At 42.7% G+C, this 25393-nt stretch overlaps 1 protein-coding gene across 1 annotated transcript; it reads left to right on the top strand.

The window, feature by feature from the left end:
• Positions 1-291: 291 nt before the first annotated feature.
• On the top strand, positions 292-23616 carry LOC124261947 (uroporphyrinogen decarboxylase-like). The gene is given in 11 exon segments (XM_046696308.1): positions 292-394; positions 6192-6297; positions 10266-10345; positions 10638-10736; positions 18354-18515; positions 19189-19285; positions 19288-19352; positions 19897-20034; positions 20886-20986; positions 21351-21417; positions 21728-23616. Coding segments are annotated over 11 exon segments (1110 nt in total). The 5' UTR covers positions 292-364; the 3' UTR covers positions 21893-23616.
• Positions 23617-25393: the final 1777 nt, after the last annotated feature.

Here is a 25393-nt window from a genome sequence, read left to right on the forward strand (position 1 = left end):
AGTGTCAAGTTTTGGTACAGATTGTGGTAACATTGTATGCCTGTCTAAACCACAATACAAGAATCTGTACAGAAATATCGCACTCACAACAGAAAAGAAATTGTTATCCAGAAATTTGTGATTATGACCTAGATATATTATATAATATGGGTGTAAAAACATATCTAGGTTGAACTAATCATAGACAAAGAAACAGCAATTTGAATTATGCGCGAGTATGCGTAATTTTTGCCTTCAAATAACGCATCTCTCTACGTGTGCAGCAAATTAGAACTCGCAAACGATAACCTGAATTCCCAAATATAATTTACCAAACGGGTGTTCGTCAGTCAAAGGGAGGTAACTCTAATTTCTATTCGTCAGCATGGCGACTTCCAGTGAGGAACGTGTCCAGGTAAATAGTTCACATTTTAGATATCCAAAAGCACTCGAACATTTATTTTTTTAACAACGACATTTCTGCATTATTTCACACACTGTGTATGGCGGAATGTTCCGATGTACAAATATAGTGTATGCACACACACCTGTTATAAAAATCTCACAGCGTTTTGCAACAGCTGCACTGTCTACCATGAACCCGTTAAGTGTTAAGAACTGTGTCACCGACAGTCATGTGACGCTTTTGGGTAAATCTCAGTTGCGACGTTACGCTTATGTTACAATGTAGAGCATTAATGAAATGATATTTTTGAAACAAAAAGAGGCTGAAATGTTAGTAACAAAATACTCGAAACGGAAACATAAAGGCGTGGAGCTTAGATGATCATTAATCAACGATCATCGATCAACTATTTTGATTACCAGTGGGCCTACAAAAGCACATGTTACATATTTTCACCTTTAGCTTATAATATACATGAATGACAATAAATGGCATTTATTTGGTTGGTTGTTTAAGTAAGGTTATGGAATTACTGAGCATCCTGAGTTATAAATAAAAAATATATTAAATTACCATATATGATATTTCAAATTTTAGGAATTCAAATAATATTTGATTCAAAGGAACTCAGGCTAGCAGGCACTTGCATGTTTCAATGCTTGTATTTATGGATAAAAATTTCTACTAATAACAGCTAAAGTAATTTATTTCTTATCTGATTTTATATTACCGATAAAACTGATTACTATGGAAACATGAATAGGTTAGTTCACATTCAGGATCTATTACTCATAAACCCATTCAGTCCTGGCGGCTGTGATATTGTGTACGTGGTCTCACAATACAAGTTCCAGTTTGTGACCAAGCCATTGTTTTGTAACTCATTTTGCTGGCACACCTGTCACAGTGAGATACAGCGTCATTTAGTGCTGTGCTGTTCTGTGTAGAGTAGACTGTTTCTCGTAGCTTTTGGATTAATGAAGAATGTACTGACTGTAGAATAAGGAGTTTAGTTTGGAAGCATAAAATGGTAAGGAGGTATATATTATTGTATGTAGTTTTTATTACAATTTTCATTTTTATTTTCTTCAGAAAGGATGAAATCTATTTCAGTGTCTGTTACATCTAAATAAATGTATTGCAGTTTTAGACAATATTATTAATTGGCATACAACTTCATAAGTCATTATTTAGTTTAGGAACAATATATTGCCGGTGCATCAAAGACCCAGATAGCCAAGCTGCAGAGATTGCAGAACGTCGCCGCCCGTATCGTGACTCGCTCTGGAAAATATGAACACATTACTCCTATACTGTACACTCTCTACTGGCTTCCAGTCGAGTTCAGGATCCAGTTTAAACTCTTAGGCCTTGTTTTCTGCTGTCTCACTGGAACTGCACCTTCTTATCTATCCATTCTTCTAACCATGAACACGCCTCTCCGATCTCTCCGTTCACGGGGAAAAGAACTTGCTTGTTGTTCCCAAAGTAAAGACAGTGATGTATGGAAAGAGGTCCTTTGTCCATGCAGGATCTATAGCATGGAACAGTCTTCCGCAGAGCCTCAGAGACTGTTGTGACTTTAATTCTTTTAGATCCAATCTAAAAACACACATGTCCAAGATAGCCTTTGAACTGTAGCTCTTTACCATTAATCTCATCTTTATATTGTGCTCTTTGAGCATGCTTTAGCATGGATATATGCGCGTAACAAATATTCTATTATTATTATATTCAATTATGTACAGATATATCTAGCAGAGCGTTGAATCATTCCATACATGTTATCCTTATCTTGTCAGCCTCTTTGGTTATGTGGACAAGATATTCAACCTTGGGTCAGCAGGTCAATGGTTCAGTTCCCCTCATGGGAATCAGAAATTTTATGGCTGGCTTAGTGTGTTCGTAATACAGGCAAATTAAGGCTCTGTAACCTACGATGGTGCCCTCTTGACAAATCATATACTTTAGAGTCCTATGCAGGATGTGAGCTGGGAACATATTCATCGGCTCATGAAGCCCACAGTCTAACCCACTCAGCCACCTGAGCCTCCACAAAACTGAAGGTGAAACAACTGGTAGCCCAGATCACATAATTCATGCACCCCTCTGACAAGTGTAAATAGGCATGGCTTCCATGACCGAAAGCGAGAAGTGAAGGAGTTTTGTTTTATGCCGCACTCAGCAAAATACCAGCTATATGGTGACTGAAAGCTGTGAATACACAATGCCTTTTAACAAAAAGTCAAATGTAACATATGTTATATTTTAAATTACAATTTCTAAACCTGAGTGGGACTCTACCCAAATTTGCACTTAACTTAGAAAGTTTAATATAAAATACATTTGTTCCATCTGATGACTTTCTGAAAAAGTACTGCATATTCATATTTCAGTTTAGTCAGTGCATGGGAACATAATATCCTCCCTCATGAACATTAATGTTTTATATGCAGAAAGCTGAGACTGTACCTGAAAATATAAATATATCAGATCTCCCCCTTGATCATCTTGTTCCTTGTCCACCTTTGTTGTCTGTGAAACTGGACATGTTTGGAGTATCATAGTGAGTGAGTATGCAGGGCTCCAGATAATTTTGCAACATCAGGAGTACATACTCCTTATTTGTTCAATATAGGAGTACTGGAAAACCTTAAGTGTACATTTAGAGTACTGAATGGAAATTAATGGAGTATGAGTAATCTTGTGTTTCGTTTCATATATGCACCACAACATTGCTTCTCTTGTGTAAACAGGTCAATGGACAATAAGACAATACTTTATCAGATAAATACGCCTGTAAGTGATTCTAAGACTGTACACCATTGCTGTGGTGCGTATCTGCTACGTTTTAAAAATTAATTCCTACCGTATCGTGCATATTTTTTATCCATACATACCCCGATACGGCCCTTATCTGGTGCCCTGAGTATGGTTTTACAGCGCTTTTAGTAATATTCCAGCAATATCACAACAGGGAACACCAAAAATGGGCTTCACACTTTGTACCCATGTGGGGAATTGAATCTTCGGCGTGACGGGCAAACACTTTAACCCTAGGCTACCTCACAGCCCCATGGAATATCATAACTCACCATACAAGAAGCATTGCTTCTAACAGGAAATGCTGGGCCATCCTTTTCACCTGACTCGTTACACATTTACGTAGTTGAGGACATCAGTACCAACTTCTTTAGCTGTTTCAGAAGATTAGAGGCCATTGAGGTGAAGTAAAACAATTTCGATCTGATGATGGAACTCACTTCAAAAGTGCAACTGACCGACTCTGCAACAATGCCATCATTATAGAAGCTGAAACATCACATAACTTTCTCTGTGACAATGGTGTAACATGGATCTTCAAAACCCCTACTCCTGCCACATGGGCGGAATCTGGGAACATATGATTGAGACTACACCCAGAATATGGGAGTCAGTGGTTCTTGCCAACTGTAAGCGTCTGGCCAATGAGGTTGTGTCAACAGTCATGTTTGAGGTGACAGTTATTATCCCCTCAACAGTCATGTTTGAGGTGACAGTTATTATCTTCACATATGTCTTTTATGGAGCATAACTCCAAAACCGCTCAATATTTCTTCACCAAACTTGGCACATAGAATCTCTGGGAACATATGATGACTGAAATTGGTGGTGGGCAGAGCTTAAAACTGTTCACCCAGAAAAATACATAGGTAGGTCGAAAGTGGTGAACTGGTGCCAACTGTAGTTATGGATTTCTGAATGAGATATTTGTTTTGCGTTTCCATGGCAGCAAGTTTGACTTAGACTGAAATTGGTGGTAGTACTCTTTTCCGGAGCAGAGCTTAAAAACTGTTCACTGTTTCATCACAAAATTTCATACATAGGTAGGTCGAATGGTGAACTGGTGCCTTTTGGTAGTTATGGATTTCTGAATGAGATAATTGTTTGCGTTTCCATGGCAGCAAGTTTGACTTAGACTGAAATTGGTGGTAGTACTCTTTTCCGGAGCAGAGGATAAAAACTGTTCACTGTTTCATCACGAAATTTCAAACATAGGTAGGTCTAGTGTTGAACTAGTGCCTTTTGGTAGTTTTGGATTTCTGAATAAAACATTTTTTGCATTTCCAGGGCAACAAGTTTGACTTAGACTGAAATTGGTGATAGTACTCTTTTCCGGAGCAGAACTCTAAAACCATGCGATGTTTCTTCCCCAAACTTGGCACATGGCAACAGTTTTGGCTTCAACTGAATTTGGGGGTAGTGCTGCTTTCTGGAGCAGAACTTTGAAACGTTTCAGTACTCTCCTTCCACTTTGCTATATACACGCCAAAACATTTGACATAATCATAACTCGTAGACATATTCATGAAAGGTATTTTGCCATTGCTGGGGATGTTGATGACTTTGTCTTCTTGTTATGAATGCTGCACAATTCCAGCAGTATCCAAGGAGTCGGGTCAACTACTGATTTTATCACCCTCAACACTTCTCACACAGAGGACCTATCTCACCAAGTTTCTGTTTGACTGCATCTATAGATGCAAAGGTTATGTACAAGTCGCAGTGGAGGCATGTACAGGTGTTGGATGGACGATTCTGGAAACACTGGAGCAGTGAATTCTTCTAGAATCTACTGATGAGAACTAAATGGAAACATCCATGCTCATATCTGAAAGAAGGTGACCTTGAACTCATAAAAGACAAAAGTTTGGTCAGAAATTAATGTCCCTCTAGTATCCCTGAAACTGTATATGCAAGCCATGATAATCTCTTGGGGAAAGCATCTATTCAGGTTTACAAAGACTATAACTGTGTTGTCTACACATGACCAGTTTCAAACCTTATTCTCATCATGGGCACACCATGCATGGTACTTATAGGGTACATCTGGACAGTAATCTTAACTGCAGCTGTTGTTATCCCCCTCAATGCGTTTTGCAGGGGGTATTAAATTGGACTCTGTCCGTGCGTGTTTGAATCCGTCCGTCCAAGTGACTAAAACACATTTGTCTTTTCCGGAGCAGAACTCTAAAACCGTTCAATATTTCTTCACCAAACTTGGCATACATGAATCTGGTGGTGTACTGGTGCCTTTTGGAATTCTGAATAAAATATTTTTGGCCTTTCCATGGCAACAAGCTCGACTTTGACTGAAATTGGTGGTAGTGCTCCTTTCTGGAGCAGAACTTTAAAAACCTTTCAATACTCTCCTTCCACTTTTCTATATACACACCTAAATATTTGACATAATCATAACTTGTAGACATAATCATGAAGAGTATTTTGCCATTGCGGGGGATATTGATGACTTTGTCTTCTTGTTGACATTAATTGTGATTTCTATTAAAATCAGAAGGGAGTGTGCTGCTACACAAACTTGTTATGCGCTAGCATGTAATGAAAGTGATGTGACATTTTACGACCGTGTCAATCAGTAACAACAATATCTTCTTTGAGATTTTAGAGAAATCTTCTCTTTAATTTGCTTTTGTCTGGTTTTCAGTAATTATGTTCACCTGCATCAAACTAATAGCATACACAAATTCTTACCTGCGGTGTGTACAATTGACATTCTATTTCTGTAGGTGTTTTTGTCAGTAAATAAAGAACAGTTACTTCACATCTTGGTTGAGTCATCATAGTCAATTAGAAAATAGTTATGGCATCAAGACACACACATGCCTGTAATAATTGTATTGTATTATTTTTAGTTCAGTTTTTGAGTTCAAGTGTATACATTTTTAAAATTGTCGTGTATTTAATATGCATGATGCTTTTAAGTTTAAACAAGATGCTGGAGAGAAATAATTTTTGTCTACTTCAGGAGTTTGCTCCCTTGAAGAATGATCTGCTGCTCCGTGCAGCTCGTGGTGAGAGGACAGAACGTGTTCCAGTGTGGGTCATGAGGCAGGCAGGAAGATATCTCCCAGGTAATAAATATATTCTATGCTGTTACAGTCCATTTGGGTTCAAAGAGAACAATGAAGGATTAAATAACTCGAAATAGTGAGTGCACAAAACATAAATAAGACACATGGTCCTGAGACTTCTGTACCCAACAGGATCTGAAATCTGATGTTTTATGATCGATCATGGAAAACATTTAAGGAACTATCATGTAATATTGTTCTATTTTCACACTTCACACTGAGGGATGACAAATGGCTTGTGGAACAACACTGGCTGTTTCATGATTAAACCTGGATGCGCTGAGTTGCCCCTGAAGTGCGTGCCGGCACTGTTCCACCATCCGTTTGTCACCCCTCGGTGAACACTTTTACATGATAGTTTCTTAAGCAACTTTTTCCATGATCGATCATAAATGTCAGATTTCAGACCTTTTGGGTACAGAGGTTTGAGGACCATGTGTCTTATTAATGTTTTGTGCACTTATCCCTATTTTGAGATATCAAGATCTATATGGTAATAAAATGGGTCTTACCTCGAGGAGTGCATCAATTTATACCTTGATTGAAAATATGGAAAATACAGGCTGATGCCCATTTGACAGTACACATGCCTTGAAAATACTGCAATCATCTGACATCTGAAGGTCAGTGAGTCAACTCCCTTGTCTCAGGAAAACAAGCAAATGTACCCTTGCCAAATGGTTTCAGCTTGGGATTGGATTTATTTTCTCCATGTTATTTTTCCATCTGGGAGACAGACCATTCTGTCCTGACCATCGGTTTCACTCACTAACTACAGTCCATTTGGGTTCAACTGATAACGATGAATGATTAAATTATCGATCACAGTATTGACTGGATGCCACCATTTTGTTTAAATCAGTAGGAAGGACAAACAGAAGGGATATACCCAATGGAGGCACTATGATCAAGCCTTAAAATTCCAGCCTTGTTTGGCAAAGGTGGGAACTGAACTCTTTTTCCGTTTATTGTCCTGGGCTTTGTAATGTATTGATTGGTTGAACTTTGGAAATATTCCTGCCTTGTTTGGCTATGGGAAGTGGGAACTGATGAACTCTTTTTTGTGAAACATAGAAGATGTTGTATGGTGATATGTTGATACTCCTGGGCTTCATTGTTTATATTTCATATATAATTTGATAATGACATAACTACGTAACTCCATTAGTCTAGGAGCAGAAGGTTGGAGTGCTGTATAGTCTGAAGGAAACCCATGCCTGTCCACAGCTTAACCCTGCTTCATGTTAGGACACACTCTTTAGGATTTGGGTATTCTAGGGTTGTAGTGACTTTAGCTAAAACTATATTTATGAGACAACATTGGTGTAAGTTTGAAGACTTTGATCTTGATGATGAAGCTCTTGTTTCATACAGCCCTCTTTGTATCAGCAGCAGGTTTGAGTGTATGGGGAAATACTGAACATTGAATTTGAGTGCTTTCTTCAAGTGTTGAAATAATTTTGAAACAAAATATATGGTAGCACTATTTCTTATGCCAAACCCTTCAGTGTTTGAAAGGACAGTCAGCTCTTGTCTGTCCAGCTATAGTTCATGCAGTGATCTTACAAGTAACTGTCTCTAAAGCTTCAGCACATTTCAGTCAAATGTACATGGCATAAAACAAATGGTGGTCAATTTGGTAGTTAAAAATACAAAATTGTATTAATATGTTTCCCATTTGTGCAGTAAGATGCTCATGTACTAGATTCTTGCATCTAAAGGTTTGTTTTATTACATGTATGCTATGGTCAGAAAGGTGTGGACCTGTTCCTTGCCTTGCTGGAGTTGAAAATAAAAGTTTAAACAGTAGTATATATATTATATAAGTGGGTTGTCAGCATATAAATGGCTAAGGGGCTGAAAGGACTAGCACAGGACCACTAGCACACTTATGCCAGGCTGCCCTCCTTGTTGCCAGATGATTCTGTAATTCATTCTGGAGAGTTATCTGCCCATATAGCTGGATGTTGACAGGACTGCTTGTTCATCAATTCCAGGGCCCACTTGCACAGAACGATCTTAGCGCTACAATTATTGTAAATCCATAAGATCGCGATCTTAGGCTTCGGCTACAATCGCCATCGACTTGCACAAAGCGATTGTAGGCTAAGATCGTTGTAAGTTACAATCGAAACTTACAATTGGTCCGGACCAATTGTAAGGAGCTAAGATCATTGTAGTCTGTGACAAAATGGTGTTCAAGTTTCACGCAAATAATCAGCTTTACGTTTGGAGATAGCATGCCTTTATATTGCATAAAACTGTACTGTATGATTAAGCTTCGACACTTCAACAACACGGAGAATGTACAACTGATTTAACGTCGAATACATTGTTATTTGCTGTAGTGAACCACAGAACTATCGAGTCGATATCACAAAGTACTATTCCCACCCGATTCAATGTTGGAATAAGTGTGAAACAACATACCTTCTTGATAATCAAGGAAAGGATTCTAGCAAATGGTGTCCGCGTGCGATTAACAATGGCCGTGACCTTTTCATTAACTCAAGAGCAGATAATTTTAGTTTATGGGCAAGATGGGAGTGGTTTCCCCTGTCCTATGCCGTTGCCGTAGAGTCTGTCATGCCCAATCGCAGAGCTCAAGATATTTTCTTTTCGGTGATGGAGTGGTTTTGTCTTAGTTAATCATTAAGTATTAAAAAAATAGATACAAGTTAACGTGCAAAATCAAGATTCAATTTTTATTTCACTTTTAGAAAAATATTATCAACGCAATAGGGATATATCATTAATATACTGTGAATGAGTATTTAACAACTGCTCTCTCTATATATTATTTTATATTCGTATTTCCCTGTCATGAATTCTTTACAACACTTCTGTAGCCATATTACATTTTCTTGTTATATTGTGAGGAAACCATTACTTCTAGGGTATATTTAGGATTTTACACACACACACACACACAAAAGAAAAACAAACAGCTGTGCATTAAACAATGTCTCATTGACAACCAATGGCAAATCATGCATTTCGGTGGTATATCATAAGGAATATTGTCGATATTTGATATATTATTATAATTTTCATAATTATTAAGTCACTAAATCTAGACCCAAATTTATGCATGTATTTTTCCGCAGTTCAATATTTTCATAAAACATGGGTAGGTATTTCCGTGGTTGAAATATCACATTCTCAGTTCATAAATCAAGGGGGCGGTTGGGTAGCCTAATGTTAAAGCGTTGGCTCGTCACGCCGAAGACCCGGGTTGGAATCCCCACATGGGTACAATGTGTGAAGCCCATTTCTGGTGTCCCCCGCCGTGATGTTGCTGGAATATTGCTAAATGCGGCGTAAAACCAAATTCAGTCAGTCAGTCAGTCATAAATCAAGACAGTTAAAATCTAGAAACATATATGCTATCGTCCACATAATCGTTTCCTTCGAAGATTTCTGGGAATGTTTTTCATGAAAATTCTGCAAAGTGCGATTGAGGGACGAATGTATTGTGTGCAGGGACCAGTATCACTCTCTATTTGCGCAGTATGCTATGCGCACTTGCAGACAACTGTAGACAGGAGTCGAGTTTAAGAAATTCGCACCTCCACCGTTGAAGAGTTCGATCTTAGCTAAGATCGCGATCTTAAATCCATGCTGTCTTACAATCGCGCTAAGATCGGCTTTGTGCAATTGGATTAGGGCAATTGTATTGTGATTGTAAAGTTGATTGTAAGGCCCTAAGATTGATTGTAACTAAGGTTGTTCTGTGCAAGTGGGCCCAGATGGGTACTGACACTGAAGGGGTGTTAGAGGCAGGAGATTGGAGAATGCCACGGTCGAATCTATTTTTATTGTAACCTCCTTCAAAGATTGTGAGAGATAAAACCAGAGACGGTATAATATGGTCTCTGATAAAACCTAAAACTAATGGTGACAAACAGAGTCCTAATGTGTCAATTCTTGGTTGTCTTACTTCCTGTGATACTGCTCTCTGTTGACAGAATACAAGGAAGCGAAGGGGGACAAGGCCTTCTTCGCTACCTGTCGAGATGTGGAGCTTGTTAGTCGGTTGACATTACAGGTGAGTCATACTCTATCATGGAGAGTGAGAATGTGAAGGCGTTTTTGCATTTTAGCCATGTTACAATGTCCTGTAAATAAACAGTGGTCCCAAACAGTGATCGGAAGCATGAGCATTGCATGTGTAATGAGTTATCAGTTTGAGAAAACCAGTGTGTCAATATTAGTCTAGGATGATGCATTATTTTATAAATTAATGTAAACATTTAACAAGGAATTTTATAGATAAGAATTTCTATATTATGATAAGACACCTTTAAAATAAAATATGTTTATATGTTCCTTGTTTTCAGCCAATTGACAGGTTTGACCTTGATGCAGCAATTATCTTCTCAGACATCTTGGTTATCCCCCTTGCCCTTGGACTGAAATCACTCAACGATCCAGGACAGGTTGGTTATTTTGCTTCTGTTTCAGTTCTCACTTTATTCATTGATCATAATCGATGCTTCACAGGTTTGTATACACCACATTGATCCATAATGTGTGAATACCCAGGAGGCGTGTTTACATCTTTTTCTGTGAGTTGTTGAAACCAAGTTGTGTGTAACTCAGACAAGTCAAATTATCCCTTTGCATAAAACCTAAACAATTGAAAGAAATTCAAGCTGTGTGTAGAACTGGATGCCACAAGGCTGTTGGAATCATCAAGTAGGAAACATGGCTGTTTGTGTGATGTAGGCACAGCATCCCTTGATCTGAATATTCACAGGCTTTTCTTTTACATTGGACATTGGCTGGACATTTGTTAAAAATAGCAACTATACCTTAAAGTGGCCACATGTATTCATGGTAGATCATTTCTGCTTTTTTTAGATCAGTATGCTTCCCAGTAATATCAAATAGAACTTTAACGCAGTGTCCAGTTGACCATGACTGTGATGTGTGCTGACCTGTTGTCATTAGCTGTTATAATAAGGGCTGCAAAGATTCACCCAGACCTCGATTCAATTCAATTTTTGATATTGGATCCTCGATTCGATCATTTTTGATTCGATTCTTCATACAAGTAAAAACATGAGATTTCATTTACCTCTCAGAGTCGGCTTATTTAGCGTGAAAACTATCATCAACTTGGTGATGTCTACTAACAACAATTCTCATTGGACCAATCATGTTTCGCCTTTTTCAGCGTTTGAAACTGCTTGAATTGGAGACAAAATTTAAATAGGTATTCAAATAGCAAATCGAAATAGTGATCATAGTAACTAAAGTGTCAGATTCGATTTTCGATGAATCGAACCGAATCGTTGCAGCCATAATAATAGTAGCCAGGTAATATGTTAGGCACTGATCTGCGGCTATCTGCTATGCTGTTATGTGCTCTGAATTTTTTAAGGATATATTTAGCAGTTACACAGTAACTTATCAAAAGTCACATAAACTTTAACCTAGATCAGTGTGCGAAATACATTCCCATTCTTTTTCAGAGAGATCGTCCTTGGGGTACATATTATGCATTTTCCGGCTGAAAAATGTCCTGTGACAGTTGTATCAATGTTTTTTGAATAAAAAGATTGTACAATAAATAAACTCTTTTATTTATTATACGGACCCTACCTCACGGAGTTACCTCCCTTAGCGCATGCGCACCAACTGGGTAGGCTCCTAGACCCGTATCATCATTCCTTCTGCTGTCACTGCCATGAACAGACGTTAAAATTCATGAGCCGTACAGAGCTGAACTTTCTGAAAGAGAAACAGAAAACGACTATGTCTGAGACACCACCTGTATGTATGGTCTTTATTTGCCTAAAACAAGGAACAGTAAAGCTTTACAGTTGGTTGTTTCATAATTGTGACTTTGTATTAATTCTAATACGCGAACTTTCCCGTGGTTTACGCAAGTATTGCGCTGCCATGGCGGGAAGTTTAGCGTGCCGCGTGGTCGTAATATTGCGTTTTTAAAACCAACTATTACTTTCCGTGGTAACCTTCACGTAGTTTTTCAATGTTTTCTACGTGTTTATATGCTGCTGGCTGCCGCTACCTAACATGTTTGCGTGTTTGTTTCAGGCTTTTCATGCTGCTCGGTCTGTGGGGAGTATCCCGGGCCGACAGTCATTCCAGTTCGCGTGGCCTGTCTAGAGAAGACAGGCCATGAAGCAGACTCCTGTGCAATTTGTCTGGCCTTTTCCCCCGGCCCAGAAGAGGCGGGCTGCCGACACACTATTCTACCTTGAAGCGCGGAGGCGGAGGGGACCTGACGCAGGTTCCCCGCCAAAGACCAAACGCGGTCTCCAAAAGGGAAAAAATCCGTGGCCCTTCCCCTCTCCTGCCACTTCGAAAGTGGTTTTGACATGTCACTGATGGAGTCTATGTTTCAGCAGCAGATGGACTCGATGAAGTCCTTCGTCCGTGAGTCGGTTGGAGGTCTCCGCAGGGAGTTCTCACCCACTCGGACGGGGCGGAGAGTCCGGGTGGGATCGCTGCCGGGCTGCTCGATCCCTCAGCCTTGAGGCGTCTGTCGATCCGTTGCCTCTGGCTTCGATCCGGGACGCTTCGGCTGCTCGGAGAGGGAGGTGCTCCCAGTCCCCTCTCGGGACTCGCTGGAGGGCCGTTGAGTATTCCTGGTATTCCGGTCCGGCGCACACCCGCCCCATGAGTGCGGAGGCACCAGTTCTGCCTGGCCTGCCTCCAGCTCTCTCGGGACGAGGGTCCACGACGCCGGGCTGGCGCTGGACGGGAGCAGTCGGTCTGTTCCTCCCTTCCTGTGGTGCCCAGCGCTAGGCAGTCCACCGGGTCGGGTTAGGGTCCTCTTACGGAGGAGACCCAGCCTCTGACTCGGCTCGGACGCCGCAGGCAATGGAGCTCGGGAGGTCGAGGAGCATGACGGCGCTTCCGTTTTGCTTCGCCTTGCGGGAGGTCCGGCAGAGAAATTGCCGAGGGCCTACCCCAGGCCGCGGTGCCTGCTGGTTGCGTGGACTCGACTGAGTTCCGCTTGCCTGGTGAGGCGTTTGCCCCTAGGCAACCCTCACAGACGCAGCTCCGCATTCTGCCATCGTTGGTCTCGGACGTGGTCGATCCCCTCTTGTCTGGTGCCCGAGTCAGGTTTGACTTACCTGAACTCGTGCGGCGCTACCAGCTTGGGGAGGATTCCCTGTTCGTAGTACCGATCGTTGACGAATGTGTTTTCACTCCGTCGCCCTGGGGAGGCTCGGCTTCCTCGGAGCAGCTCCCGCTGCTCGGCAAGGGGCGCCTAACTCCACCTTTTGCCCTGCTGCAGCTTCTCGCGCACGCAGCGCATCGGACCTACGCAGGAGGTCTACCGAACGCCGATGCAGCAGGTGCGGTGGTGGTCCATGAGGCCTACCTCTCCTCGATACAGAGGTCGGCCCTGGAGGCGGAGGGGCATGCTGGCGACGATGTCGCCGCGATGTCGTACAATTCCGCCAGCTGTCGGAAGTTCAGGCTCACCTGTGGCGCACTCTTTGCGGTCTGCTGCGCCGACGGTGATGTGCGCAGTCATGGGATGCGCCGCTGTGGCTGTCGACGTCAGGGGTACTCGGCAGCAACACAGCAGACCTTGCTGGCTCTCCCTTCCCGTCTGGGAGCCGCACTCTTTTCCGGAGCCCAGCAGGTCATACGGGGGCTGCCGCTGCAGCTACCTCCTTCAAGGATTCTAAGGCCTTGTTGGAGCACCAGCGGTGTCTCGCCCCGGCCCCTCGTGCCACCTTCCTCCGGCCGGGTGCAGCCTACACCCGAAGTCTGCCGGCTGGCTTCGGCCGCTTGGTAGGGGTAGGCGGAGGAACAGGTCCGCCAAGGGTAGGGGCAAGGAGCAGTCCTCGACTAGCTCCCAGCCTTTTCATGGGCGCTGGAGGTCTGCCCGACCTCCGTTAACCCATCAGGCTACCGCTCAAGCCGCGGTGTCACGCCCAGTCAGCTCCGGGCTACCGGGTCCACACACGCCGCTCCTACCCCATATCCCAGTGGGAGGCGCCTCTCTCTATTCCTGCCGGAATGGGAGAAGGCTACCAACAACGCAGGTGCTGGCCACGGTCAGCATAGGCCATCTCCCACTGTGGAAGCCAGGTCCGCCCGACTTCACCGGCATACGCCGCGACTCCGGTGCCGCCATGTCAAGCCAGGGCGACATATTGCGCTGACGGTTCAGGCTCTGCTGGACAAGTCCGCAATCGAAGCGCGATTCCACCGGAGAGGAACAGGCGGGATTTTATTCCACGTACTTCCCTCGTCCCGAAGAAAGACGGCGGGTTCCGTCCGATTCTCAACCTCAAGGGGTTGAATCGCGATGCTCAAGTACCATCCTTCAAGATGGAGACACTGCGCGCCGGTGATCTCATCTGTTCAGCCCGGCGATTGGCTCACGTCAATCGACCTAAAGGATGCGTGATTCTGCATGTACCCATACATCCCTCGTTCAAGCAGTACCTTCGGTTCTCTCTACGACGGATGTATTACCAATTCAGGGTGCTCCCCTTCGGCATATCGACTGCCCCAAGGGTGTTCACCAAGCTCATGTTAGTCCCAGCTACCCTAGCTCGCCGCAAGGAAGGCGTTGTTACCCTTACCTAGACGACTGGTTGCTCGAGCACTAACACAGCCAGCGAAGTCAAGATGCTACTCACACAGTGATAGACATTCTAACTCGACTGGGGTGGATCATCAACCTCAAGAAACCGACCTGGTACCCACCCAGGACTTGGTTTTTCTTGGAGCGATTCCAAACGAACAAGGATCTCGTTTCCTTGTCGCCCGACCGGGTCACCAGAGTTCGGGAGATGGTCTCTTCATTCCTCTCCCAGCCCCAGGCACCAGCACGGACTTGGCTCCGCCTACTGGGCCATATGGCGGCGACGCATCTCTGTAGTGTGGTGGCGCTGTTGAGGATGCGCCCCATACAGCAAGCTTTGGCTCGTCTGTGGACTCACACGGAGGATCTGGAGCGCAGTCTCACAGTCCCCGAGTGGTTGACACCTCACCTTCAGTGGTGGACAAATGTCGGGAATCTCACCAGGGGGTTCCCCTTGGAAATCCCGACGCCAGCTCTCACAGTTCAGACCGATGCGTCCCTCACGGGCTGGGGGGGCGTTCTGGGCAGTCTGACGGCTTCCGGACTCTGGTCCGAAGCTGAAGCTCACCTTCACATCAACGTGTTGGAACTGAGAGCTGTGCGGTTGGTATTCGAGCGCTTCAGAGAGCATGTCCGTGGCCAGGTAGTCCGTCTTCAGTTAGACAACCAGACGGCCATGTCGTACATCCTGAAGCAGGGAGGCACGGTGTCCCCAGCGCTCCTCCGGGAAGCGTGGGACTTTCTCCTCTGGAGCGACCAGTACGATTGTCAGGTACTCCCTGTTTATCTCCCGGGGCTGGAGAACGCGGCGAGCAGATGCGCTCTCGCCGGATCCTGGCCCCGCACGCAGTGGATGCTCGACAGGCAGATATTCACAGTAATCTCCCAGTTGTACGGGTCGCTCGAGGTGGATCTGTTTGCGCCCGGCGGGACGCATCAGACTCCGTGTTCTGCTCTCGGATACCGGACCCAGGGCGTTGGCTGCCGACGCCTTCCTGCTGGATTGGGACGGGCAAAGTGCTCTGGCGTTCGCCGTTACCACTCATTCCCCGTGTCCTTTCACAGCTGTCCACCCAGCCAGCTCGGCTACTTGTGCTACTGGCACCGCTTTGGCCGGCCACAGAGCTGGTTTCCGGTAATTCTCAGGTTTCTGGCTCAGCCTCCTGTTCTATTACCTTTGGCGATCGGACATTCTCACTCAGAACGGAGCTTCCCCACCCAAATCCACGGATTCAGTGGGTGGCTTGGCCTCTGTCAGGTCTAACCTCGAGGCACGCCGGAATTCCTGCAGCAGTTGCAGACACAATTCTGGCTTCGGTGCGGATTCGACAAACGCTCAGATACGAGGATAGGTGGTCCCTATGCGCGGCGCTGGTGTTCAGATAGGGGATTGCAGATCCCTTTCTCTGCGGATTTAGTCCCGAAAGTATTGAGTTTTGCAAGCTCGTTTGGAAGAAGGCCTGGCGGCCGACCATTCGCGCTACTCCACCGCTTATTTCCACTTTTCACACCCTGTCGATGGTGCTCTTCTGGGGCAGCACCCTCTCGACATAGCGCTTTCTGGCTGGCTGAACGGATTCGACCTGCTCTCAGGCGACCCAGTCCACCTTTGGGATTTGTCGATCGTGCTTTCGATTGGCTGTCGGTCCCACTTTCTCACACCTATCGGCTATTTCCATTCAGTTGTTGACCTGGAAGCTGTTTTCTGGTGGCGGTAACATCTGGTCGAAGGGTCGGCGATTTACATGCTATGTCGTCCGACCGCGCTGACTGTGTTTCACACGGATCGTGTCAGTATTCGGCCTCCCAGATACTTTTTGCCGACCGAAGGTCGATCACGCTTCCATGTGACAGCTCCTATCGAACTTCCTACTCTTACCCAGCCTTCCACATCGGGACCACTCCTCTGAGCACTCACCCGTTGGATGTCCGTGAAGACGCTCAAAGTCTATCTCAAACTAACGCAGGGGATCCGCACGGGTACCCAGCTGTTCTGTTGTTACGGTGGCGGGAAGGCTGGTCTGCCAGCGAGCAAGCAGACTTTGTCTCGCTGGCTAGTATCGTGTATTTGTGCCGCTTATCAGGCTAAGGGCAAGCCTCCCCCTGAGGGGTTGAAGGCTCACTCAGTCAGGGCAGTAGCCGCATCAAAAGCTTTTGCATCGGCACTCCCCATTGAAGAGATCTGCTCCGCCCGCTATTTGGAGCCGCTAAGCACGCGTTATACGCCACTATCAGCTCGATACGCATTCACGTAATCGTGCAAACTTTGGCCGTACTGTTCTCTCCAGTGGACAGTGTCCTGCCACCCTGACCGAGTGAGTCTTGGTTTATTGGTTTGTTTTGACGCTGCTGTACAATAAGATTCCATTATTGACATGTCTGCTACTGTGAGCACTCAGAGAACCTGTACCCCCTTTCGATTCTCTACGGAGTACTGTGTCGATTAGTGAGTGGTATTTTTTGTTTTCCCCCTACGGTGCTCTCATGAAAGAAGCCACTTAGTGGGTCGGATTTCGTTGATATTCGCACTACGTGCAATGTCTCATTATGCTAGAGGTCGTCTTTGAGCACAAATCCTCCCTGTCAGTTCCCCTCCCATAATGCCTCTCGCGGAAGCGAAACTGGGTCGAGTGACAGGTGAGTGTTATGGCGTCTGTTCAATTTTTTTCCATGATACGATCGCTATATTTTGAGTGTGCTTGGACAGAATTCCCTCCTCCCTGGCCTCCGGTCTTTGGGATAATATGTACCCCAAGGACGATCTCTCTGAAAAAGAATTAACCAAACCTGCAGAGGTTTTCAATTCTTTGAAGAGAGTTGTCCTTGGGGTAGGGCCTTCCCACCTCCCCGCAATTCTGTTCACTGATGAGAATTCAGCAGAAGGAATGATGATACGGGTCTAGGAGCCTACCCAGTTGGTGCGCATGCGTTAAGGGAGGTAACTCCGTGAGGTAGGGTCCGTATAATAAATAAAAGAGTTTATTTATTGTACAATCTTTTTATTCAAAAAACATTGATACAACTGTCACAGGACATTTTTCAGCCGGAAAATGCATAATATGTACCCCAAGGACGACTCTCTTCAAAGAATTGAAAACCTCTGCAGGTTTGGTTAAATTTTGCTGGCCAGTAGGGCTAGCTATGCCTTAAAGTTACTAGCCCACAAAATAATTTTTATCAGACCATAATCTCGCATGATTTAAAAGTGTACTATAACTTAATAGGTCAGAGAAGGTGACATATTAACAAAATGTCCCATGAAAATTCACTAGCCAGTCGGGCTGTGACTGTGGAGATTTACTGGCCCGGCTGGCTAGCCACGGGCTAGCGGGCCAGTGGCTGTTTCGCACACTGACCTAGATTGCTTGGTTGTGTAAAGGGCTCAGAGAATTATCATGCTACACTTCACGAATTCCAGATATCTGTTATAGAAATCAATATGCTGTTGCTAATGACTTCTGTCTGTGTGTACCAGGGCCCTGTATTTGCCGACCCAATAAAGAAGCCGGAAGACATTGACCGCCTCAATCCCAACTTTGACATCATCAAGGAACTTGGCTACGTCTATGAGTGTATCACCCTAACAAGACACAAGCTCCAAGGAAGAGTGCCATTGTTTGGATTCACAGGTGCTCCGGTAAAGACTTTTCATAATCACTCTTTTTCCAAAATGTGGGGTACAAAGACCAAACAGTATGAAAGAACCACATTGCTTAGAGATTTCCTTTGGAGTACTGTATGCTCTTTTTCCTCTGCTTCAGATGAGGCCCAGGTAGCCTTTTCATCTAAGGTGCCGGTATTCTCTGTACATTGTTGTTATAAACTTATGATCAATGGTTCAGAGCTGGGTTTGCCCTGATTATGTTTAATGCCTGTGCTCGTGGGTTTCACCACTGACATAAAGTGTAAGACCTGTATACCTTTAGGCTTACACCCCATACTGACACACCATGATATAACTGGAACCCCCTATTGACACACCATGATATAACTGGAACCCAGTCACTTCTCCTCCTAAAGGGCTTTCTTATTGCTGATCAGTTCTTAACAATTATTTTTAATATTGCTTCATAAGAATGGTTTGGTAATCTGGACAGTTATCCAGACAGTTTCACTACAGTGTTGACATTTTCAGCTTTTATCTTTTCATATTCCATTGTTTTAATGATATGTATTGTAAAAGTTCAAAGTTATCATTTTTAAAACTGACAGTTCAGACCAATGTTGAGAAATTCATGTTTATTACAAAACAAATATGGTGTATATTGGAATTTTGATCATTATATAGGAAGAATGTTTTACAATTTCAGTGGACACTGATGAAATATATGATAGAAAATCTCGGAGCAGGACCCAATCCAAATGCAGCCCGTCGATTTCTGATAGAATATCCTGAGGCAGGGAAAAACTGTTGAAGATTCTGACAGACGCCATTGTCCGCCATCTTGTGGAACAGGTTCGAGCTGGGGCTCAGGTAGGTAGCATGCGAAAACAAAGCGATCTTAGTGCTACAGTGATTGTAAGCCAGTGTTAAAGTGTAGGACTTAGATCACCTTAGTGCTGTGATCACTACCCTGGTGCCTGATACTTGATACCTGACCCAAAACAAACCCTTTCTGGTATCATTACATTTGTGGATGTGGGAGTTGTCCCCACTTACATCCGGTGTCCCCTGTAAAGACGGGGTTAAAATTGGTCTTGTTGTATGAGGTGTTCTGAGGTACCTGGTGGTCAGCTGTGCTGACTTGGTTCAATGCTGAACGTTGTAGCCAAATTAGGTAGATTAATGCCGATGATGCAAATCAGTGGACTGTCTGGTCCAGACTCAACTATTTAGTGACTAGCACCATATTGCAGGAATATTGCATGTGGCATCAAATGCAAAAAAATACAAACAAAAGGCATGGCTGACATATTATTATGTTTCCATTCACGGAAATCCTTGTTTCAATAACCTTGGTATCTTTATGTATGCATCTATATTCTATGAGTAAGAAGTTCAAACGTCTGTCCAACAGATTCTGCAGGTGTTTGACTCGAGCGGCGGAGAGCTTGGTCCAGGACTTTTCACCAAGTATGAGCTTCCATGTCTACAGGACATCGCCTACAAGGTGAAGCAGGAGGTTAAACAGCAGGGGCTGGAGCTCATCCCAATGGTAGGTGAACTTCTTGGATATATGTCATGGATTTAAGGTGTCAAGTATCCTGCTTACAGTAAGGTGCATTCTCACTGTGCGACTTGTAGTAACAACAAAGATCGTAACGACTTTGTTATTTGTGTAATTCTTAAGTCGCATACAACTAGCAAGATTCTCTGGTATGACGTGGCAACATGGATTTGTCGAGTGAAGAAGAAAGGCTAGTGTTAATGTCAGTCCTTTTGGAATAGGTGACATGATGTATTTTCCATGAAGTAAAAACCTATAAACCACTCAGTTTCTTCCCGCGTAAGGTCGATTTATTTTTCAGTTGTCCCTTCAAAATGATGTCAACATTAACCAAAGGGACGCCACTCTGAGGTGGACACAGATCTAAACGATTTGAGGTGGACAGTAGGAATTAAGATCTAAACTCTTCGATTTGATTGGTCAAGAGCTTACAACTTGCAGTAGGAATTAGGATAAATCCTATGCCTTACAACTCCGCTGCGACTAGTTGTATACTATTGTAAATTGTTATGATTTAGGTGTTCTTGCATTGCAACTGTGTTGCATGCTACAAGTTGTTACTACATGTCGCACCATGAGAATGCACCTTTAGAGACACCCATTTGATGTTTGAGGGATCGGGTTTAAAACAAATATTTATAAACTTAAAATGCTAGAAGAAAATATTTTGTTTTCAGATTTTATGAAATAAATATATGATTTGCAGGACATTCTAAATGTTCAGAGCAATATTAAAAGTTCCCCAAAGAACTGTTTAGTTCCTCCTTTCTGAGAAAGATATTGTTAGACTGAACGTTTTTAAGGAAATAGGTCTTGTGATGCCATGATGCTGATTGCAGGTGGTGTTTGCCAAGGATGCTCACTACGCTACGGAACAGCTTGCTACAATTGGCTTTGATGTGGTCCAGATCGACTGGACACAGAACCCTACACATGCCAGGTGAGTGGCTGTTTTCATTGGTAATCGTTTAGAAGTATGGGGTCTGCATGAATGGGGCCTCGACTGACAGCTAGACTGGACAGAACTTCACACATTCGATTTGAGTGACAGTGTTTGTCAGTACCTGGAAGGTGGGAGTCTGGATGAAAAGGATCTGGAATGAAAATTTGCTTAAACAAGGTCATGTGGTGTGTTGTAATGAACTGAAGTTGGTGAGGTAGAGTACTGAAACAGTTCACTGGACATAATGATTTTGTATTTCAGTAGAGTAGTTGAAGGAAACTTTGTGTTGGGGGAGATATTTCCTTGCAGTGTTTCAGCTGATTCTGAAGTGTTTACCTGACTTACAAGTGTTATTTTCCAGACGACTGGCTGGGACAAAGGTGACTCTCCAAGGAAACCTTGATCCAGTGGCGGTATTCGGAACAGATGTAAGCACTCCCAGTAACTGGTATATTCAATTATCACAGAATTTCTGTCGCGGATTATTTATCTGAGAAAAGAATCTCATTATGATTCTGGGGCAGAATATACAACAAACGGCTATGCTTGTCATTAGAAGTGGCTATCCTGGATAAGATCATTATAATGTGTGGTCTGGTGAATAGTGTGTCACTGTACAACTGTGGCATGGATGACGGAACATATTGTCTGGTTGGCTCTCCCAAGGAACTGTTATGAAATTGTTGAAATTTTACTGCTTCCTGCCTATGCTGTAACTCAACACTCATGATGTTTCAGGATGAGATTCGGCACAATGTCAAGGAGATGATACAGAAGTTTGGCACTCAGCGTTATATTGCCAACCTTGGACATGGAGTAATGAAGGAAACCAACCCTGACAAACTTAAAGTCTTCATCGATGCTGTACACACATACTCTGAAGAGATCAATGCCTTATCCTGATAACTGACATTATTTAAAGTATTGTTTTATTCAAATCATATCTGAGCATAGTTAATTTTAAGGGTTGGTGCAGTCTAGAATGAGAGAGTTAGTGAATATTGCTTTATTTGCTTTCTTTACAGTGCATGGTTATTAAAAAATTCAAAATGTGAGTTATCAAAATATAACAAATAGGAACAATATAGATACATGTCCTTGGAATAGAAAATGGGTGATTACTGGGACATGTTTACCTACTTGGAACTTTTGTCATTAATGAAACATTTAGAAGAGACACAGAAGCATGATGTACAATAGTTTTTAGGTGTAGATTCCCGTCTTGGATGAAATTTTTTGATAACAGTTTCATAATATGTGCCTCTGAATTTGAAAGAAGTAAGGATTTTATTTAATATGAATATTGAGCAGAATAATTGGTCTTTCCCATGTTGCCCACCAAGCAGGGATTGGGATAGAGAACTTTGACAATGGGCCATTTTCAGGATTATTAGCCATTTTCTGAATTTAGAATGGGCCACTTCTGTTGCATCAATAGTAAACATCAAAATTTTAATGGGCCATTTTTTATTGTAATGTGCAAAATGGCCCATGGCCCCTGCCCAAGGGTGCTTATTTCAGAGTCATACATAAATCCCAGCAGTCAGATGCACCAGTGAAGAAATCTGGCTTGGGTGTGCTTAATTGAGTATGAAAAGCAATTAAAATATGATGTATTGTTACTTAAATATATGTTGTCAAGTAAGTTAAGTGGAGTATTCCAGTAAACCTGATTTTATACAGGAAGTCTGGTCTCAACACAATATTTAAGAACATATTTTTAATCAGATATTGGAAAGGATTTTCAAAAGTTTTTCATACTTCCACTTTTAAATTCCTAACGTTCTGATCCTGACTTGCCATGATTTTTCACCATTACAATAAAAAAGAATTGTATGATAATACATTTTCGTTGATAGGATTTTATATATATCAGTATATATATTTCTTTTCACATAGGCAGCCAACTCTTTTATGGTACATATCATGTGATCTTATGACTGATGATATCTTTACTCAAAATGTCATCTTCATACAAGTACTTGTTAGACAAACAGCATCTATGTTCTTTTCGTCATTGCTTGGTGCCACACTGGCTATACAGACCTCAGATCTGATCGCCTGACATGTATACAAGTCACGCCATGGATTTGAGTTTTACAAACATAAACAATACCAACACATGTTCATCTGAATTCTTTTAAGAAATATCTAGATTGTGTTCAGATGAGGCAGCAGGTAGACTTCTACTAATCCATTTTCCAAACTATGTATCCTATCACAAACCTGTATCTTCACATGCTTCATGTTTACACTGCCAGTGTTAGGATACTGTAAATATATACCAAGGAAGATATTTATGCCACTGTCAGAAGATTAATGTATTAAAAGTGAAGTAACGGTCACTTAAAGGTTGCATTAGTCAAATACCAGATCAAGACACAGATCAGCTTGACCCAGGATGTCATGGAAACAGAGGAATCTTTCAGGAAAATACTGTATGTCATGGAGAATGTCAACTCACAGATAAAAACATTCCCATCTCCAAACGACTTGGTAAGGATAAGCCATGGATGGAAAGGTTAGGATTATGTATTGTTTGGTAGATTTATTGTATAAGGTCTATTTTGGATGTATTCAGATTTTGTTACAGGAAGACTTCATTGAAATAAAGTTTATATATTATATGCAAGATGTTTTGTCAGATTGACTTCTTAATTGTGTTTGTTTGTTGTTCAATGCCACACTCAGCAATTTTCCAGTTATATGATGGCATTCTGTAAATGATAATCTGGACCAGTCAATCCAGTGATATCATGAGCATCGATCTACACAAGTAGGATACGATGACATGTGTCAACCAAGTCAGCCAGCCTGACTACCCGATCCCGTTAGTAGCCTCTTACAATAATAATAAGTCCATTTGTATAGTGCCCTATATTCAATCACCAAGTGGTTGCTCATGGCACGGACATACATATATAAATTAACAGTTCATTTAGATGTCATACTGCTTCTTGAACAGGAAAGGTTTTAGGTTAGACGGGAAGCTGGTTATTGAAGGGGATTCTTTGAGAGACACATGCAGATTGTCCCAGAGGATAGCTGACAAGTAGGAGAAATGTCTGTATGTCTTCAGTCATGCATTCGGGACGATGAGCGCGCGACTGATTGGCGGATCTCAGAGTTCTGGTTGGAACGTACTCTCTGACAAGACTAGAGAGAGAGGATGGAGATGTCATGTTAAGACAGCTGAAAGTCATGTTAAGGATCTTGTATTCTAACCTAGCTGGGAGTAGTAACCAGTGCAGAGGCAAGAGGCTTGGTGGTTTTGCAGATCAATCTGGCAGCTACATTCTGTACTTTATGCAACCTGGAGAGCAGGTTCAACAAGCATGTGTTGATGAAGACAAATTCTAACCCAGATCTTCATGGATTTTGTATTGTGTGATTTTTGATGCCAGAATAAATAAGATGGAGGGTATTTGTCAAAGTAATGATTGCCATGTGAACATAAAACTCATGGATTGGGTGGTCAGGCTCCATGATTTAGCTTGGTAAGAGTTCCTCCCATTCCCCATCCCAAATAATATTTATAAATATACTAAAATTATTATCAAAACTTAACACAACAATTACTAGAGAACTCACAAGATGACTAAAAAGTCCAAAGTTTAAGTTAGGGTTAGGTTTAGAGTTTGGTTTAGGGTTGGGGGAACAGAAGGAACTCTTTCCTTTAGCTTATTGCAAGTATCTTTGTTCATAATAATTCCAACTAATGGTTTATCTGGTCCAGTTTCAGTTACTTATGGTCTGCCTTGATATTACTTCTTTGATGGGCATTTTAGAAGTTGAGTTGATGAAGAATAATGACAATTATTATGGATATACAACTCCTTATATTCTGTGGAGGCGACGTTTCGACATAGGTTCTAATGTCGTTGTCAAGCAAGTGATACATGAGTAACAAATTGAGAGAATATATACAGGAGTTGTTGTTACAGTAGATAGGAATGAGTTGTTTATACAATAGATGAGGTTTATGTACAAGGTTGGTATGAGAGTTTGAGTAAACTGATAGGAAGCAAGTAGGGTGACGGGGCGGTGGGGTAGCCTAGTGGTTAAAGCGTTGACTTGTCACGCAGATGACCCGGGTTTGAATTCCCACATGGGTACAATGTGTGAAGCCCATTTCTGGTGTCCCCCGCCGTGATGTTGGTGGAATATTGCCAAAAGCGCTGAAAACCAAAACTCAGTCAGTCAGTAGGGTGACATACAAGGACTGAATTAGAGCTTATACAACTGATAGGAAGCCAGGTGGATGTTTATACAATGGATGGGGTTGATATACATAGTTGAAATGAAACAGGTAATGTACACAAGAAATATTATTGATTACTTTATCAAGTGATGGTGTGTAGTATCCTTCATCTCTGTTGAGGGCGGGTCCTATCTTCTTGATGT

This window comes from Haliotis rubra, unplaced genomic scaffold (genome assembly GCF_003918875.1).
Source record: "Haliotis rubra isolate DU_JTF1 unplaced genomic scaffold, ASM391887v1 Scf819, whole genome shotgun sequence".
Lineage (NCBI taxonomy): Eukaryota > Metazoa > Mollusca > Gastropoda > Lepetellida > Haliotidae > Haliotis > Haliotis rubra.